Raw genomic sequence first — 16,670 nt, 5'->3', positions numbered from 1 at the left:
GGCCCCCCTTCCTTGGCAAAGGTGGGCTGAGACCTGCTCCTTCCTTGTTCTGCCATCAGCTCCCTGTCTCCGGCCTCAGTTTCCCCAACTGTACCATGGGGTGCAATGGGCACACTCTGGGGCTTTGTGGTTGGAGTAACTCCAAGTCCCCACTGTCCCTGGGGAAAGGGACATGAGGAGCCCCGGGTGGGTCCCCAGGAGCCAATCATTGGGAAATTGGCCAGCTTGGAAACGAGTGGGCACCCCTGTGGTCACCAGCAGGGTCACCCTTGGACTCATGAGAGCCAGCCTAGGTCCTCAGGTGGGCCACCTGGACCCCTGGGCGCCAGCCCTGGAGGTCCCTGCTGTGATCAGGAAGGGCACCATCTGATCCTCTGTGGAGCAGGGTGCAGGCAGGGGGTACTGGGACTGCGTGGTCAGAGGGCTCCCCACCCAGTGGCCAAAACCAAGCAACAGAGCTTAGCCCCTCAGACTACATGTTCCAGGGAGCTCCCTCCCGAAGCTCGAGGGCATAGGGGTACCGGGCTCATCCGAAAACCACACGTTTCCTCTGCACAAATGCCAGAAAGGCCTAACTCTGGACTTTCAAAAACTGAGTCTCATCGCTGCATGCCCCCCACTTCAAACCACTGCGGGCCGGGGGTTTAAGGTCCCCAGCAGGGAGAGCCGGGCTTGACTCGGGGGACCTGGCTCCCAGGCCCCACTCTCCAGCAGCTCCTTCTCGCTTTCCTGGCCTTTACTGTCCTTATCCAAAAGGTAGATGCAGTGGCATCTACCTCTCCAGCCAGTGGGATCCAGATAGAAAGCCGCAGATCCAGGGTGCCACAGCTGGCTCTCGGGGCAGCTGCTCTCACTGCCCCTGGAGGGCGCCGGGGGCACTTTGAAGAAAGGACACCTGGAGGCGCTCGGCAGAGGGGAGGGGCGCACACATGGAGGCCATCATCAGAGAGCTTGGGAAGGGGCTCCGGACAGCCGGTGGACAGCCAGGCGCTCCTGGAGAGGCACAGCCAGGGAGGGTGTACAGTTGGGACTCCTGGCCTCAACCTGGCTCCCCCCGCAGTACTCGCCGCTGTTGAAGAAGCTCTACTGCCAAATCGCCAAGACATGCCCCATCCAGATCAAGGTGTCCACCCCGCCGCCCCCGGGCACTGCCATCCGTGCCATGCCCGTCTACAAGAAGGCAGAGCACGTGACCGAGGTCGTGAAGCGCTGCCCCAACCACGAGCTTGGGCGGGACTTCAACGAAGGTGAGGCCCCAGGCCCCATGCCCGGAGGCCAGGGTGCCCCAGTGGGAAGGGGAGGGCTGGCCCAGGGCATCCTACAGGGTGCCGACAGCAGGGGCCGGTGGGAGGGGCTGACGGGGTGGGCTCAGCTTTTCCCCAGCCCTATTTCCTCCCAGCTCTGCCTCGGCCTGGGGTGCCGGCGCCCATGGGAGAAGGGGAGCAGGGCTGCTGGCCAGGCACCCCGAGGGCACGAGGGCTGCCGGCGGCCTGAGCCCCACCTGGGAAGTCCCCAGGGCCAGGCCTTGTGGTCCCATCTGCTGCGATGCGCCCAGCCCAGGGGTGGCAGGACCCGGGCTGGGCACCTCTCTGAAGCGGTCTCCCCTCCCAGCAGGACAGTCTGCCCCGGCCAGCCACCTCATCCGCGTGGAGGGCAACAACCTCTCGCAGTATGTGGACGACCCCGTCACCGGCCGGCAGAGCGTCATGGTACCCTACGAGCCCCCACAGGTAGGCCAGAGCCAGGCTGCAGTGGAACCCCCACCGCCCCCACCCCCTAGCAGAGACCGCTCGGCTCGTGTCACTTCAGTCGGCCGATCTGTTTGTCCCGAGTATCTCCAAGTTCAGTCTGTTCAGGGGAGGTCCCCGCTGGTTTCTGACCACCCACCGTGCCCTCGGCCCCCTCTGGGCTTCAGCGTCCCCAGCTACCGTGGGGGGTGGGCCTGACAACACCTGAGCCTCAGCCCTGTGCTTCCGTCCCCTCTTCCCACTGTCCATTCCCCACACGCTAGTCCGGCCTGGGGCTCTGGGGGATGGAGGGGCTGAGGCCTGGAGGACTGGAGATGGCCGGGTGGAGTGCGAGGGTGAGGAGGGGCAGCAGAGAGAACCACAGTCAGGGACATGGGGGTGCAGGGCCTCGAGGTGGGGGTGCTGCAGGAGGTGGGCAGGGGCAAAAAGACCCTGAGGGTCTGACTTGGACCTAAGGGCAGCAGAAGGTTCTGGGGCTGGTGTGGGAGCCCAGCTGGAATGAAAAGCTGGGGGTGGAAAGAAGTAGGGGTAGAGGGGCTGAGGGGTGATGGTGGGATGGGGGCCAGTACGAGGGGTGGAGAGCAGGTCCCAGCTCTGGGCCCTGTGGGCCATGCTTTCCAGGGTGGGGCGGTGACAGCAAGCCCCCACCTTTCCTCTGTCTGGGTTTGAGGCCAGTCCCCTAGACCTCCAAAGCTGTACCCAGCCCCCCACCCCCTGTACCTGGTCCCCACCCCTGTACTTGGTCCCCATCCCTATACATGGTCCCCATCCCTGTACCTGCTCCCCACCTCTGTACCTGCTCCCCATCCCTGTGCCTGGCTCCCAGGCCCCACCAGGCACCTTCCCAAGGTCCCCTAAGAGCAGCCTTTATGTCCGCGGGCCCAGGGCCCTCCCTCCCCCGTGCCCCGCCCTCACCTGCCAAATCTGCCCAGGAAAGCAGGGCTCTCCCGCCCCCTGGTGGCTGCCATGTGCTGGCAGTTTTGTGAAAGGCCAGGTTTTCCCAAGCCAGTGACTGGCTTTTAGATCCTGACCCAGGGAGACCATGACAACCGCCCATTTTGTGGTCCCAGGTGGTCAGGAGTCCTGGGTTCATGACTCAGCACTCTACAAACTCCCTGGGAAATGGGCGTGTGTGCTGGGGGTGGGGGTCCCCCCGGACTGCTACAGTCCCTCCCTCTGCCAGAGCAGCCGTGCATCCTTCTGCCCAGAAGAGCCCCCAGCATGGAAAACACACACCTGTGCCCACAGAGGCCTGTGCACACACCCGCTCATACCCACCCTCCAGGGCCTGACCTCCAACCTGTGTCAGGGGAGATGGCTGGGGCAACCAGACCACAGCACTCTGTGTCTCCCAAGAGCAGAGACCAGGTCCAAGCTCACTTGGCACCCAGAGCCAGCACAGTGCCTGGCACTCAGTGTGCTGCATGAATGGATTAGATGGGTGGGTGGGTGGTGAATGGATTAGATGGGTGGGTGGGTGGTGAATGGATAGATGGGTAGGTGGGTGGTGAATGGATTAGATGGGTGGGTGGGTGATGAATGGATAGATGGTTGGATGGATGGTAGGTGGATGTGGATGGGTGGATAGATGATGGGTGGATGGATGGCAAAGGACCACAGAGCAGGGCCCAGTTCCCACAAGCCTACCCAGAGCCAGCACTAAATATGAGGGATGGGTGGTTTGAGACCCAGGAGCCCCCACCTTAGTGAGTTGGGGCCTGCTTGCTGACCCCTGCCTCCCCTGTGTGTAGGTGGGGACGGAATTCACCACCATCCTGTACAACTTCATGTGCAACAGCAGCTGCGTCGGGGGCATGAACCGGCGGCCCATCCTCATCATCATCACCCTGGAGACCCGGGAGTGCGTCTGCCGGCACACGGGGGCGGGCAGAGCAGGGACTTGAGCCAGGGCTGCTGGTCGGCATGGACACAGGGAGGCCCAGGACAAAGAGTGGTGCCTGGAGGAGGACTCTGAAGGCCATGTAGCTGGGAGGGAGGGACGTGCCCTGGCTGCAGGGGCTGCTTGGGTGGGAGCTGGGCCTCGGGAGGGAGGCAGGGGACCTGGTGTCCCAGAGCAGCTGGGTGCTTAGCCGTGACCCCTCGGCCCATCAAGGCCAGTCCGTGGGGTCCAAGGTGGGTGGGGAGGGTGGGCAGGGCTGGGGTGGGCTCCGAAGCTCACGGTTCTGGCTGTGCCCCCCGACAGTGGACAGGTGCTGGGCCGCCGGTCCTTCGAGGGCCGCATCTGTGCCTGTCCTGGCCGAGACCGCAAAGCTGATGAGGACCACTATCGCGAGCAGCAGGCCCTGAACGAGAGCGCCGCCAAGAACGGGGCTGCCAGCAAGCGGGGTGAGGCCAGGGCGCGGAGGGCAACCCCAGAATGTTAGAGCCGGGCCACCCTGCAGGATGGGGCTGGACCTGCCTCAGGTGAAAGCTGGCAGGGCGCAGTGCAAGCCTGTGTCCAGGGGTCAGAGCCAGCCCCGCCCATGTGGCCACCCCAGGTCCAGCTCCATCCAGCGTGGGCAGCTGCTCCGCATTTGCTCATCCGAGTGGGTTACGGTCTCTGGGCCTGTCCAGGAGGTGCACGCACACGAGGGCTGGCTCCGGGCGTGGCGGGTGTCCTGTCGTTTTTGCCTGCATTGGCCCGCCTCCTCCTCGCGCGCTCACAAAGCCTTCCCTGCCTTGCCTTCCAGCCTTCAAGCAGAGCCCCCCTGCCATCCCTGCCCTGGGCACCAACGTGAAGAAGAGGCGGCATGGGGACGAGGACATGTACTACATGCACGTGAGTGTCCTGTGTCTGTGGAGCCCAGGCTGGGGCAGCTGGGGAGGAGACCCAGGGGCCACTGGGGAGGCAGGAGGGACCCCGGTCACCCTGAGAGCTGGGACCCCAGGCTCTGCAGGCAGCAGGGCCGTGAAAGGAGAACCAGGTCACAGAAAGCCAGACCAGACAGGGCCAGACGGCAGGGAGACCTGGGTCCGCGGAGTTGGGGACTCTGCGTGACACAATTCCAAACACCCGAAGCCTCGCTGTAGATATGACATGTGGGGTGACACAGATCCCCAAGGGGAAGTGCATGAGGAATCCCATAGCCCCAAAGTCTGTCAGGCCACGTCATTGTAACCCGAATTGACACGACTGTCCCATGATGTGACCACTCCAGGTGGTGACAAAATCACCCATGTGCTTTGCTGGGACTGCGCTTCCCTTGTGTGGGCTTGTCGTTTTTCGAGTTTTTCAGGAATGAGTCCCTCATTCTAAAAGCCTCGTATTTGTTGAGTGTCCCCCAGCACCCCAAGTGTGCTAAGTGCTGGGGAGCAAGGGGGGAAGGCGGGGTGAAGGCTCAGGGGCAGGAAGCGGTGGACAGCAGGGACCTGGCCACCTGTTCCTGGGGAGGGGGAAGGAAGGGGTGAGGACCCCCAGCCTGCAGGGTGCCAGGGAACCCTGCGAGAGAAGAGATGCTTCACTGCAAGCCCAGGGTCCCCCTGAGGCTCCCACCAGGGGTCAGAGGCCGGGAGGAGTCTCACAGGCACCTGGGCAGAGGGTCCGCCTCGCTGTGCTCAGGTGCGGGGCCGGGAGAACTTTGAGATCCTGATGAAGGTCAAGGAGAGTCTGGAGCTGATGGAGCTGGTGCCGCAGCACCTGGTCGACTCCTATCGGCAGCAGCAGCAGCAGCTCCTGCAGAGGCCGTGAGTGCCGCCCCCTCCCGCCCTGGGGTCCACCCCATCCTGCCTAACTGCCTAGGCGGGTGCGTGGGACCAGTTCCATGCAGCGGGGAAAATGGCAGCAGCACCAGAAGTCCCTCCCAAAAGTACAGCTGCCCAGGACAGGCAGCAAGGGCCCCGCTTGGCGCCCCCTCCTTCAGGAAGCCTTCCTTGAACCGCAGCAGCCACGGCCATCACTGTGCTTTCTCTCCCACCAATGGGTCCTCCCAAATGTCTGCTGAGTGGAGGATGAGAACAGGGTGGTCAGAGCCATGCCAACCCACCAATAGCGAAGGCTGATTCTAGTGGCACAAGCTGCCCCCACCTCCCTCCCCGCCATTGCCGAGGTCCTGAGGAGGGAGGTGCTGACAGCTCAGCATGGGGTCAGGGTCTCCATGCCCCTGCAGCACGGGCAGTACGTGGAGGTGACTGGAAGGGAAGGAAGCTGCCTGTGCTCTTACCAACACGAGTTGTCGCTTGCCGAGCAGGAGCCACCTGCAGCCCCCGTCCTACGGGCCTGTCCTCTCGCCCATGAGCAAGGTACATGGTGGCGTCAGCAAGCTGCCCTCAGTCAACCAGCTGGTGGGCCAGCCTCCCCCGCACAGCTCAGCAGCCGGGCCCAACCTGGGGCCCATGGGTGAGTCGCTCGGGCAGTGGGGGCCCGGGGGCGGGCTGGGGAAGCTCTGGCCCGCGGGCAGGAAGCAGGGCCATGGCCAGTCCCCTTGTCCATTCTTGGTCTCAGGGACTTCCACGACTTGCGAGCCTCCAGTGGCTTGCAGAGCCTGGGACACGCGGCCCAGCCCCCTCTGACACACCAACTGCCTCTTGCCCAGGCCCTGGGATCCTCAACAACCACGGCCACGCCCTGCCGGCCAATGGTGAGATGAATGGCAGCCACAGCTCCCAGTCCATGGTCTCGGGGTCCCATTGCACCCCACCACCCCCCTACCACGCCGACCCCAGCCTGGTCAGGTATGTGGGCTGCTGCTGGGCCCTGCCACTAACCCACTAACCTGGTAACCCCAGCCGGGTGGGCGGTCTCTGCATGCTGCCGCCTGTCCTGGTGTTTTAACCGCTCTGCCAGCACGCAAACAGACAGAGGCAGAGAAAATGTCAGGAATGAGCATCCTACAGATGCTGGGGGGAAAGCGCAGAAAGCCAGGGGCTCCTTGGAGGCTGCGCCTGGGGGTGAGCATGTCCCCAACGCCGTGGCCACCAGCGGGGAGGGGTGGCTAGTGGAGTGGCCAGGAGGCGTCCTTCAAGAGGCAGTGCCCACCTGGCCAGCCGCACAGCCGGCACTTAGAAGTTAATGCTGCTTTATTTCCCAAATCTCTCTGCAGTTTTTTAACAGGATTGGGGTGTCCAAACTGCATCGAGTATTTCACCTCCCAAGGGTTACAGAACATTTACCACCTGCAGAACCTAACGATAGAGGTAACCGCCCCGGCCAGCCCTCGCCCCGCTCCGGCAGGCGCGGTGGAGCCCACCCCACAGACCAGCGTGCACAGGGCCCAGTCCAGAGGGCAAAGAGCTCTCCCTTCCTTTTGGGGCAGCCGCTCTGTCTCCTGTTCTCGCCTGTGTGAGGGGAGGCTGAGAAATCTGGAAAACCTTTCTTCCCACAAACGAGACCAATCTTTATCCTCACATCTGACTTCCATGCTGAAGTCAGCTCACAAGTGGTAGGCAGGTTCAGTTGTGCAGGTAGCAGGCTGGACAGGCCTCCCACCCGGGGCCCCAGCAGCTGGACCACTCATTTGGACTTGAGAGTCTTCTCCCATGCCCAAATCTTTGGCATCAGTGGCCAGGCTGCCTTTGATTTGGGGAGATGGGCTGTTTCCAAGGCACAAAGAATTGTAGATGGCAAAGACCAGGAGGGCCTCAGAGCTGGTCTAGTTCAGCACCATTTGCATGGGGAGAAACTGAGGCCCAAGGAAGACAAGAAACACCCCACTCACAGTACACACATGGCTGAGTGTCCTGGGTTCAGGATGTGGGGCTAGAAGCATCCAGGGCATCACAGCCAGACAGCCGTGGTTCATCTTCGAGTTAAACAACAACACGGGCAGCACATCCCTCCTCAGCTGTGAGCGACTTGACTGCTCGTAGCCTGGGGGCTCCTTGAGCCGTAATCCCCTGTTAGCCAAGGGAAGCACTGGCCCAGGAGACACAGCCCTGGGCCCGGATCCCAGGCGGGCTCCAGCTCAGTGGCCCCAGAGCTGGTCCAGGCTGGTCCCCAGCCCAGGGCTATAGGCCAGAGATGCTGGTCTGTCAGATGACCTGCAGCCCGTGGCTCAGAGGGTGGCCATCTGTGTGTCCACTAACGCTCTCTTCCCACCTGTCCCTGGTGACCCCTGCTGGGCTAGCTCAGTGTTAACCCTCACCTCACCAGCATGATGTGTGGGCTTGGTGTGTGCGTGGAGCAGGGAGGGTGACAGGAGCCACGATGATCTACTCTGGTCCCAAGGGACAGACCAAGGGGTGGCCCTGCCCTGAGGCTAGGGAGCAGGTCCTCCATCTGTCACTGTGACTGTGGTCAGGGCCCCAGGCTCACCCCTACTCACACACACTCACACACACACACACACACACACACACCACTTAGTTCTCCTGCCACCTCTGGCTGCCACCTCATCCACAAGAAGGGGATGAGGCCAGATCATTGCCCATGAGGTGGGTCCAGCACTGCCCCTCCTTCTAGGCCCTTCAGAGCTGCTCTATTTCCCCCAGACTGTCAAGTACCAGGATGGACTGTGGCCCTCCAGGTCAGGGGGTTCCTGGCCTCCCTCCTGGCCCTCGGCCATGCTCACAGTCGGCCACGCTCACAGTCGGGTCTGCAGGAGCAGGGTGGACCCTCAGACTGACATGCCTGGCAGGAGGGGGAGAGGCAGGGCCTGTGGCTCAGCCTTCTAACGGGGTGGCCGGGCGACCGCTGCTCTTGCAGGACCTCGGGGCCCTGAAGATCCCGGACCAGTACCGGATGACCATCTGGAGAGGCCTGCAGGACCTGAGGCAGGGCCACGACTGCGGGGCGCAGCAGCTGATCCGCTCCAGCAGCAACGCCTCCACCATCTCCATCGGCAGCTCCGGGGAGCTGCAGAGGCAGCGGGTCATGGAGGCCGTGCACTTCCGCGTGCGCCACACCATCACCATCCCCAACCGCGGTGGCCCAGGTGGGGGCTCAGGACCCGACGAGTGGGCGGACTTTGGCTTCGACCTCCCGGACTGCAAGTCCCGAAAACAGTCCATCAAAGAGGAGTTCACGGAGAGTGAGATCAACTGAGGGAGGCGGGGAGGGCGCAGCCTGGGGGGTCCCTGCCTGCTGGCTTCCGGAGGAGCCCACTAGACCTGGTCCCATCTGACCCAATGGGCAGAGCAGAGCATGAGCACCTGCGGCCAGGAGTCCTGAGAAGCCTTGCTCTCTCTCGTCCTTTTTGTCAAAGACTGCCCTGGGAGGCAGGACCTTTGGGCTGTGCCCAGGAAAAGGCAAGGTCCAGCCCCGCGGCCCGCCTTCACTGGCCCCAGGAGATGCCTCCAGCCACTGCAGCCCGCCACGGGCAGTGGGAATGGCCCGTGAGGATGCCTGAGCTTCGCAGAGGGCGTGCTCCGAGGGCCAGCATCATCTGGGCCTCACTCCTCGGCCTCCTTTTCCTTAGGCACTCGCCTGCTCCCCAGCGAGATCCTTCGAAATAAAGGGTCGCCTTTGCTGATGGACTGCCAAAAAGTATTTCTCACTGTCTTTCGGATCTGGGTAGCAATGCGTGGCTCGGTGATTGTTATTTGGGGGTCAATGCTCCAGACTGTGTCTCTGCCCAGGGCTGGGTCCCTCTGCTGAACTTGAGGGTCAGTCTGTCCCTCGCACACTTGACCACTAGTTCAAACCCCAGTGCAGCTGCCTTCCACGTCCCGCCCAAAGCACACGTCAGCGTTTCACTGGAATTGGAGAAGACTGGGGAGGAGGGCTCTGCCGGGTGCCCAGTCCCTCCTGGGAGGCGAGGAAGCTTCTGGTCAATTGACACCAGCCAAAGCCCAGGCCAACGCCGCTGGCCGCAGTTGCCACTCTTCAGTGACCTCAGCATTGACATGGACAGCATGCTCCTCGGACTACTGGAAATTGTCAATATTTGATAAAATGATACCCTTTTCTACATGGTGGGTCAGCTTTTTTTTTTTTTTAACTCACCCTCGACATTCCCTTCAGGGTTCAACCTGGCGGCATTCTCAGGCTCCCAGGTTGATGGCAACAAGCTGGGCTAAGAAACCAGAGGGGCAAACCAGGTGGGGGTCCAAACCAGGTGAGAGACTGGCACTGGTTCCCGGATGGCTAGATGGGGACGAAGCCCAGAGCAAGGGCCGCCGAGGAAGGGGCAAGGAAAATCCGTCCGCGCCACGGCTCCTTGGCTGGGAAGCTCTGGGCTGGAGCAGCTCCCATCCCCTTGGCTACTTTTGCAGGGTGGGGGTAGGGCAGTGGGCTGCCTTTCTCAGGGTCACAGGGAGAGCCCCTCCCGGGTGGAGGGAGCAGTCGGCAGGAAGGCCCACCCCACGGGGCTCAGGGGCCGGGCTCTGTGCTGGGAGAGGCCCTCATGTCCTCAAGGGGACAGCACTGCGGCAGGTGGAGGGGTCCAGCCCTCCATGAGGCACCCTAAGGAGGCAGGGGGCATGAGGGAGGCAGCTTTTGCACTGATGGGGCCATTTCGGTCTGCATGGAACCATCTGAGCCTTTGCAGCCAGAGAATTGAGTCCCAGAGCCCGGTGTAGGGCAAGAAACAAGACCAGAGAAATGTGGGCAGTGGGGCATGAAGGAAACCCCTGTTCCAGCAGGTAGGATGAAGGGAATCCTCACTGACACACAAGCGGAGACACCACCTCAGGTGCAGGCCGCCAGGCGCTTTCCGAACACAGCCGGGCCTCCATCCGTTTGCCTGAGGCACATGTGGCCTTAGTCTTCCCAGGCTGGGCTCTCCTGTCACTAATGTCCCCAGAGAAGCAGGCCAGGGGAGGTGTATACACAGCCCTGATCACCCTCTGGGTTTCTTCTTGTTGCCGTAAACCACCCAGAAGATGCCCTGCTCTTTGGGGAAGCTAGGAAGCGCTGTCTTCAGGCTGTGTGTTCAGAGAAAGCAAGAGGTCCCGTGCAGGGTCCGTTCAGAAGTCAAGCTCCATCCCCCTCCACACTGAAAATGCCAATTTCTTCCTTAGACTTCCAGGCTCTTTAGGAGGCCGGACGTTGGGAGTAGGAAGGGCTGTTAATTGCATTAAAATGGTTCAGAGACTAGCCAGCAGGGGAAGGGAGCCCTCCAGCGGCTCAGAGCCCGTCTAACTCCAGTGAACAAAGCCACAGAGCCAGCTCTGCCTGAAACCCGCCGTCAGTGTCGCCCACAGACCAGGACTTCATCTCAGGAAGAGCGTAAACATCGCCAGTCTCTATTTATTTACAAGCAACAATTTGTGCTGACGCAGGTGTCTAGGATAAGGCACCCAGCCCCCCTCCACTGTGTGCTCCCCAGGGACCACCTTTCGAGGTTGTCACAGTGCCCAGGAGGCTCCACCCCGCAGCCAGGGCTAAGAGCCACGCGGTCACAGAGCCAGCTCATCCCAACAGGCAGTGAGCTTTGCCTATCAGCCCAGAGGTGCTCAGCTCTCGGGGGATCTGCAGTCTCCCCAGAGTACACAGCACGCCCAGGCGGCCCCAGTCACAGGGCTACTGCGGGCTGGGCATGGCTGCCCCATCCACGTGTTTCCTCATCTTGCTCTCACAAGGCCCTGGGGTAAGTACACTGTTCTCGCCATTTCCCAGACGAGGAAACTGAGGCACAGGAGGGCTCAGTCCCGTGCTTCAGGCGTCACTGCCAGCTCATGGCGGAGCTGGGCTGGAGTCTGGCACTTGCTCCAGGGCCACGTGCTGGAGCCCCCCAGTTGTCCCCCCTTGTACTGCCTCAGGAGCACAGGGGCCCACCCCCGACTCCCTGGGGTCCACTAACCCAGCTGAGATGCAGCTGAGTTCCCAAGTCTTGAGTGGCTTTGTTTCTTAGGCATGTTCCCCGTCGGCCCTTAGTCTGGCAGGGAATGCCACAAGGGCCCCCACCGTGTGCTCCTGGAAAGGGTTAGTGGGAGTTCAACGCTACAGGCACAGGGCAGGCAGAGCCCCCAGCCAATGACAAGGAAGGAGGAAGGGCATCAGACCACGAACAGTGGGCATCCTCCAGTGGGGGCCCCAGGTGCACACAGGCTCCTCAGACCCCCACAAACCTGTGTGAGGAGCTCACACCGAGCTTGCTTTTCTCCCTTTGCTGATGGAGGAGAGAACTAGCTCTGAGGATAACTGAGTAGAAACTTGGTCATCTTGAGGAGAAAATACAAACTGACAAAGCTTTAAGGTGTAAGATTTTTCCAGCAGTCAAGAGGTGAGAGGTTAGCTGCTCGCTGGGAAATAGCCTGGAGAGCGAGCTGGGCCTGAGGATGCCGCTGTGCTGAGTGACAGCCAGATAGGAGTGACAGCACACCAACACCCGCGGAGTTCAGCAAGAAACCAGCAGCGAACCAGTCCCTCCCACCTTTCCCCCACACCATTCCATAGCGGGCTTTGGCCGTTTCCAAACATTCACCACCAGGGCTGGGCTGCTGGGAAGTGGCTGTTCCTTGCAGGTTTGGTTGCACAATCGGCAGCCCAGGCCCCCGACACGCACGGATCTGGGACGCGGTGTAACTTGTACCTTAGAACAGGTCAGCGTTTCAGCCACACAAACATCTGCTTCTGTTGCGGTCGATTAAAGCACTTCACTGCTTTAAGTTTGGTAAAAAACACCACCCATGTTTTAATGTAATATAATGCTTCTTCGAGCAGTATTAATGGATATATTCCAATGATAATAACTTTTTTTGGTAATGTAATCTCCAGAAAATGTGTTATTTTTTTAGCTGTGTTTTGGTGGGAATTTTTGTTTTTGTAACATAATAAAGCACATGTTCCCATGACTCTCTCTCATGAATACATCAGATCCGACAACAGCACAGACGAACAGGCAGCCCCTGACAGGCAAGGGAAACTGTGGCCTCAGCGGCTTGGCCTGGGCTTCTCCCAAGTGTCCAGTGAGTGCGAGGCACCCGCGGGGCACCCTCTCCCCTGCGCCTCGGAGCTGTGTGCTCAGCGCCGACTCGAGTCACAAGAACGGCCTGTGGGCAGACAGACGCGTGGTTCTGTCCGAGCAGAGCCGGCTAACCTCACAGGACTGACCTCGGCCTGGTCATCTCAGGCCTCCTGAAGTGCAGGCCACGACCTCTCATCCAAGCTGCAGGAGGCCCGGGGGTCTCGACTTCAGAAAGATCACTGGGGCGTCCATGTAGGTCATGAACACCTGCCCTCCCAGGTGTCTGGAGTCCAGTGCGTTCACATTTCTCTGCAGAACTTAGGAAAACGAAAGATGATGGCCAGGAGCTCGTGTCTGCTCAGCTCAGGCCTGAGGCCACATGGGCTTCATTTCCGCTCCTCCCGTTCCCAGATTTCTGGATTTCAGAACCGTGAATAAGGGACTGGGGACCAGCCGCAGCAATAGGGCTCTTGTTCAACCTCGAGAGAGGAGGCCCGAGTCTTCAGACACTGGGCTGAAACTACGAACAAGGTTCAGAGGGAGCCCACACTCCTCAGCACTCACCAAGCGGGGAGGGCTCCGCCGGGCCGCCAGGCGCAGGGAGGCGAGGGGGGCCCCGCCCCAGCTTTCTGGTTGGGCCTGTGCACCCACACTCCTCACACAAAACCTGCTCATCCCTTGCCCCACAGCTGTCATCCGTCCCCAGGGCCCACTGTGGAGGGCTGAGCAAGACATGCCCCTACCCCACCACAGGGCAGGAATCCGAGTCACAAACACGCCAACGCCTCAGAAGTGGACGGGAAACAAGATCTCGGGAGGTTTAATTAGAAAGACCCTGGCACCTACATCGTAGAAACAGGGACTTTAAAAATGCCCTTTGAGGACTGAACACAGTAATGCCAGTGCTTTCAGCACAAGGGCAATTTTAATATCTTTGTTAAAAAACGTGTTTTGTTTTTTTTTTTAAGTAGAGTACAAGAAAGACAGTTATTTTCAAACATATAAAAACATCTTCGCTAGGTTTGACAGATAATTTTAAAAAGATAACCTGGTTCAAAGCTGATCTGCCACTTTGCAAGGCACTATGGTTCCTGGAACATTCCGTCCATGTAACTGCTCAGGAGAGGAGAGCAGGCCTATCGCTGAGATGCGCCCTGTGCCCTGGCGGGAGGGAGACGGTATCGGTTCATTTCCCCACCGACACCCAGAAAGAAAGTCTATGTTCAGTCAGGACTAGAACAATGGTTTTTTAATATCATATATGGTATTTCATCTTATTTCTTAGGAACGGTGCTGCATAATGTTATTGTGCACAAACTCACAGATTCTTCAAGAAAATTGTTTGAGTTTGAAATACTGCTAAAACTGCCCCAAAAACGCCCAACGAACCCTGCAGGCTGCTTCGTGCATGCGACGTTTAGTCCAACACGCTGAAGCAGCCTTCGGCTCTGCTCACTGCACAGAAAAGCAGGACGCTCAGGGCGGAAACTGCAGGTTCTGGGGCAGCCTACCCGCTCCAGTTCCGACCCGCGTTCTGCCGATGAGATCTGCCCAGGAGGGCAGCCCTCAGTCACCAGGCCCGAGCTCCAAACAGAGAAGCACCCCCACCTCTGTCCCCTGGCTGTGACGTCACAGCCTCAACAATCCCGATACACCACGATGAGACCCACTTGGTTTCCAAAGGCTCCCCTCCCAGTCTCCGTTGAAGACAATGCCACAGGAGGTTCTCCCTGTCTCAGTGACGGGCACCTGTGGGAAGGCCGTCAGGCTCACGCAGGGCCCGGGCTCCAGCCGTGGTGTGGTTCATGGTGCTTCCGTCTTGACCACAGAGGCCTCGACTGCTTCTTGTCACAGGTCCACGGCCGACCGGTTCTGCCAGGACTGCTCTGCAGCAGCGGCCACCCCAAGGGCCCCCAGCAGCTGCTCTTTGTGACTGCAGGAAGCTCCTTCCCTGGACACGGGGTGTGTCTGCACACATTTAGGGGGAAAACCAAGACCCCAACCACAGCCAGACATTCCACTTCCAGCTGCGGATGTGGAGGCCTTAGGCCTCCAGGGCTGGTTCTGACCAGGGCTGGTCCCGAGGGAATCCCCGGGGGAGGCCCACCCGCCTCCATCTGACATGCCCAACCCTCCCCAGCACTCTTGCCCACCCCTGTGTCACCTAGCCCCTCCCAGCTACGTTCTTCAAGGACACGTGAAATTCACCAGATCCCAGGAATTCAGAAGTAACTGTCACTTTACATGCATCAGAGCTAAAAGACACCCCTACAACAACGCCGGCAGCAGGTATACCCATAAACCCTAACAGGGCCCCAGTAGACTGTATCCAAAATATGTACAACACAGGTGAGTACTCAACACAACGCTGAAACTGAATCGACATCTGGACCTCGACTTGCACTTTGAAGATGGCATAGTCACCGTGCTGACTGTGACTGGAAAGGAAATATTCTCGCTGACAGTCAGTATATCAAAGTCCTTCCTGAGAAGTTCACCAACCTTTGAGGGCTCTGAGAAAGTGTCTGGAGAGTCCTCAATACGCCTCCCAGTAGCGCCCAGCCCGGTCGGGCAGTCTAGGGAGAGGGCAGTGCCCCGGTCGGAGACGCCCAGGGGGTCTGGTTATCCATCCATAAAGTGCCTTGAGGACCACGCACCTAGGGAAGTCTTGAGACAAGACTGGAAAGTGCACATGATCAGAAATGCCCAGTCTCTGTGGTGATAACTTGTAATTGGAGGAGGGGACACACGACACTCTATTTTCCAGGACCGTTTCGATGCTACACCATGGCGCACGGTGACGCGACACAAGCTTTACATGTAACGACCAACGGACCATGGGTGTCGTTGAAATAATCACCAACGTAAAGGAAAATCACCTTGGAGAAGACAATTCCTTGAAGCATTATTAAAACCAAAGAAGGAACCTCAATCATCAATGGACGGAAAATTTGGCTCTCACCAGAAAAGTTTAAAATTATTTTTAAAAATGAAGACCAGTATTGACCGAGCACCCACTCTACGGAGGGGCTGTTCTAGATGTTCCATCGAGATCTGCTGGTCCTCCTGTGCACTCTGAATGAGGCGCGGCCAGATAGACAAGAACTTCTCAGCTGTCAGAATGAAACTCCATTGTTCACAGTTAACCCTGGCTGGGGGAGGGAGTGTCACCTCCAGTCTCCGGTCACCGCCTTCTGTGCAGAGCTGGCTGATGTCCAAGCAGACAACAGCCCCGCTGGGAAATGTCATGCTGATCACAACAGTGCCTGCGTCTTTTAAGGAGCCATATCGAGGTAGAGAAACATTTTCGATACTGCAGAAGTTAATTCAGGCAAATTGCAAAACTTCAGATACCTAAAAAAAGCATGTAAATTTTCTTTTAAAACATGGTCAGGGTGGGGTGGAAGAGTAAATCAAGGCTGGGGAAGAGGTCTGGGGGCAACGTCTGAGGAAAGACCCCAAGGGACGAAGAAGCCTGGGGATGGCGTGGGCAAAGCCCACAGTGCCCTCAGGACAGTGAGAATGGCCACGGCAGGGGCGGGTCACTGCTGTAGGGCCTGGTGAGTCAGTAAGGGTGGCGGCTTCTACGAGAGGGAGAGGAGAGCCCCTGGAGGGTCTGCAGCAGAGAGAGACCTGGTCTGACTTGCACGGCCGCTGCGTGGGGAGACGGCTGCAGAGGGGCGAGTGAGAGGCTGTGGCCAGGACCAGGGTGGGCGCCCAGCAGGCAGGGGCGGGTGGACGAACTCCGTGTGGAGGCTGGAGCAGTGTCGACACGAGCCGCCGCGGGTGGACGTGAAGCAGAGCAACGAGAGGAGCTGCGGCCTGAGCAGCGCAGGAGGGGCCGGCAACCGGACGAGGAGGGAGGCCAGCTTCGGGCACGCGGAGGACCGGCCGAGATGTGCAGAAGGCGGGCAGCTAGCACGCGTGGCGGGGGGCCAGGGGAAAGCTCTGGGTGAGACGTGGAAGTGGGGCGGTCAGCAGTGCTGGCCGAATGGAAAGGCTGAGTCAGGTGTCGTCACCCAGGACCCAGCGTGGGCTACTCGACCCTCCGAGTGGAGCTCTGAGAATCAGGGAATGAGACGGAGCAGTGTCCAGAGAGACGGGAGGAAGCCAGAAGAGGTGTGCCCTTGTAGTGTGT

The 16,670-nt window shown here is 59.9% G+C and overlaps 1 protein-coding gene across 1 annotated transcript in view; it reads left to right on the top strand.

Annotated features, from left to right (window-relative positions):
- TP73 (tumor protein p73) overlaps positions 1-9,733 on the top strand; it is a 71,167-nt gene extending 61,434 nt beyond the window's left edge. The window contains exons 5-14 of the mRNA XM_004425512.3: positions 1,061-1,247; positions 1,615-1,730; positions 3,500-3,609; positions 3,952-4,094; positions 4,439-4,527; positions 5,308-5,432; positions 5,936-6,084; positions 6,281-6,419; positions 6,788-6,881; positions 8,389-9,733. Of these exons, the coding sequence (XP_004425569.2) occupies positions 1,061-1,247; positions 1,615-1,730; positions 3,500-3,609; positions 3,952-4,094; positions 4,439-4,527; positions 5,308-5,432; positions 5,936-6,084; positions 6,281-6,419; positions 6,788-6,881; positions 8,389-8,727 (1,491 nt within the window). The 3' untranslated portion in view covers positions 8,728-9,733. The remainder of the gene's footprint in view (positions 1-1,060; positions 1,248-1,614; positions 1,731-3,499; positions 3,610-3,951; positions 4,095-4,438; positions 4,528-5,307; positions 5,433-5,935; positions 6,085-6,280; positions 6,420-6,787; positions 6,882-8,388) is intronic.
- Positions 9,734-16,670: the final 6,937 nt, after the last annotated feature.

The sequence above is a fragment of the Ceratotherium simum genome, chromosome 22 (genome assembly GCF_057802395.1).
Source record: "Ceratotherium simum simum isolate JZ-2026a chromosome 22, ASM5780239v1, whole genome shotgun sequence".
NCBI lineage: Eukaryota > Metazoa > Chordata > Mammalia > Perissodactyla > Rhinocerotidae > Ceratotherium > Ceratotherium simum.
The sequence above is the reverse complement of the archived record's forward strand: the minus strand, read 5'-3'. Positions and strand labels throughout refer to the sequence as shown.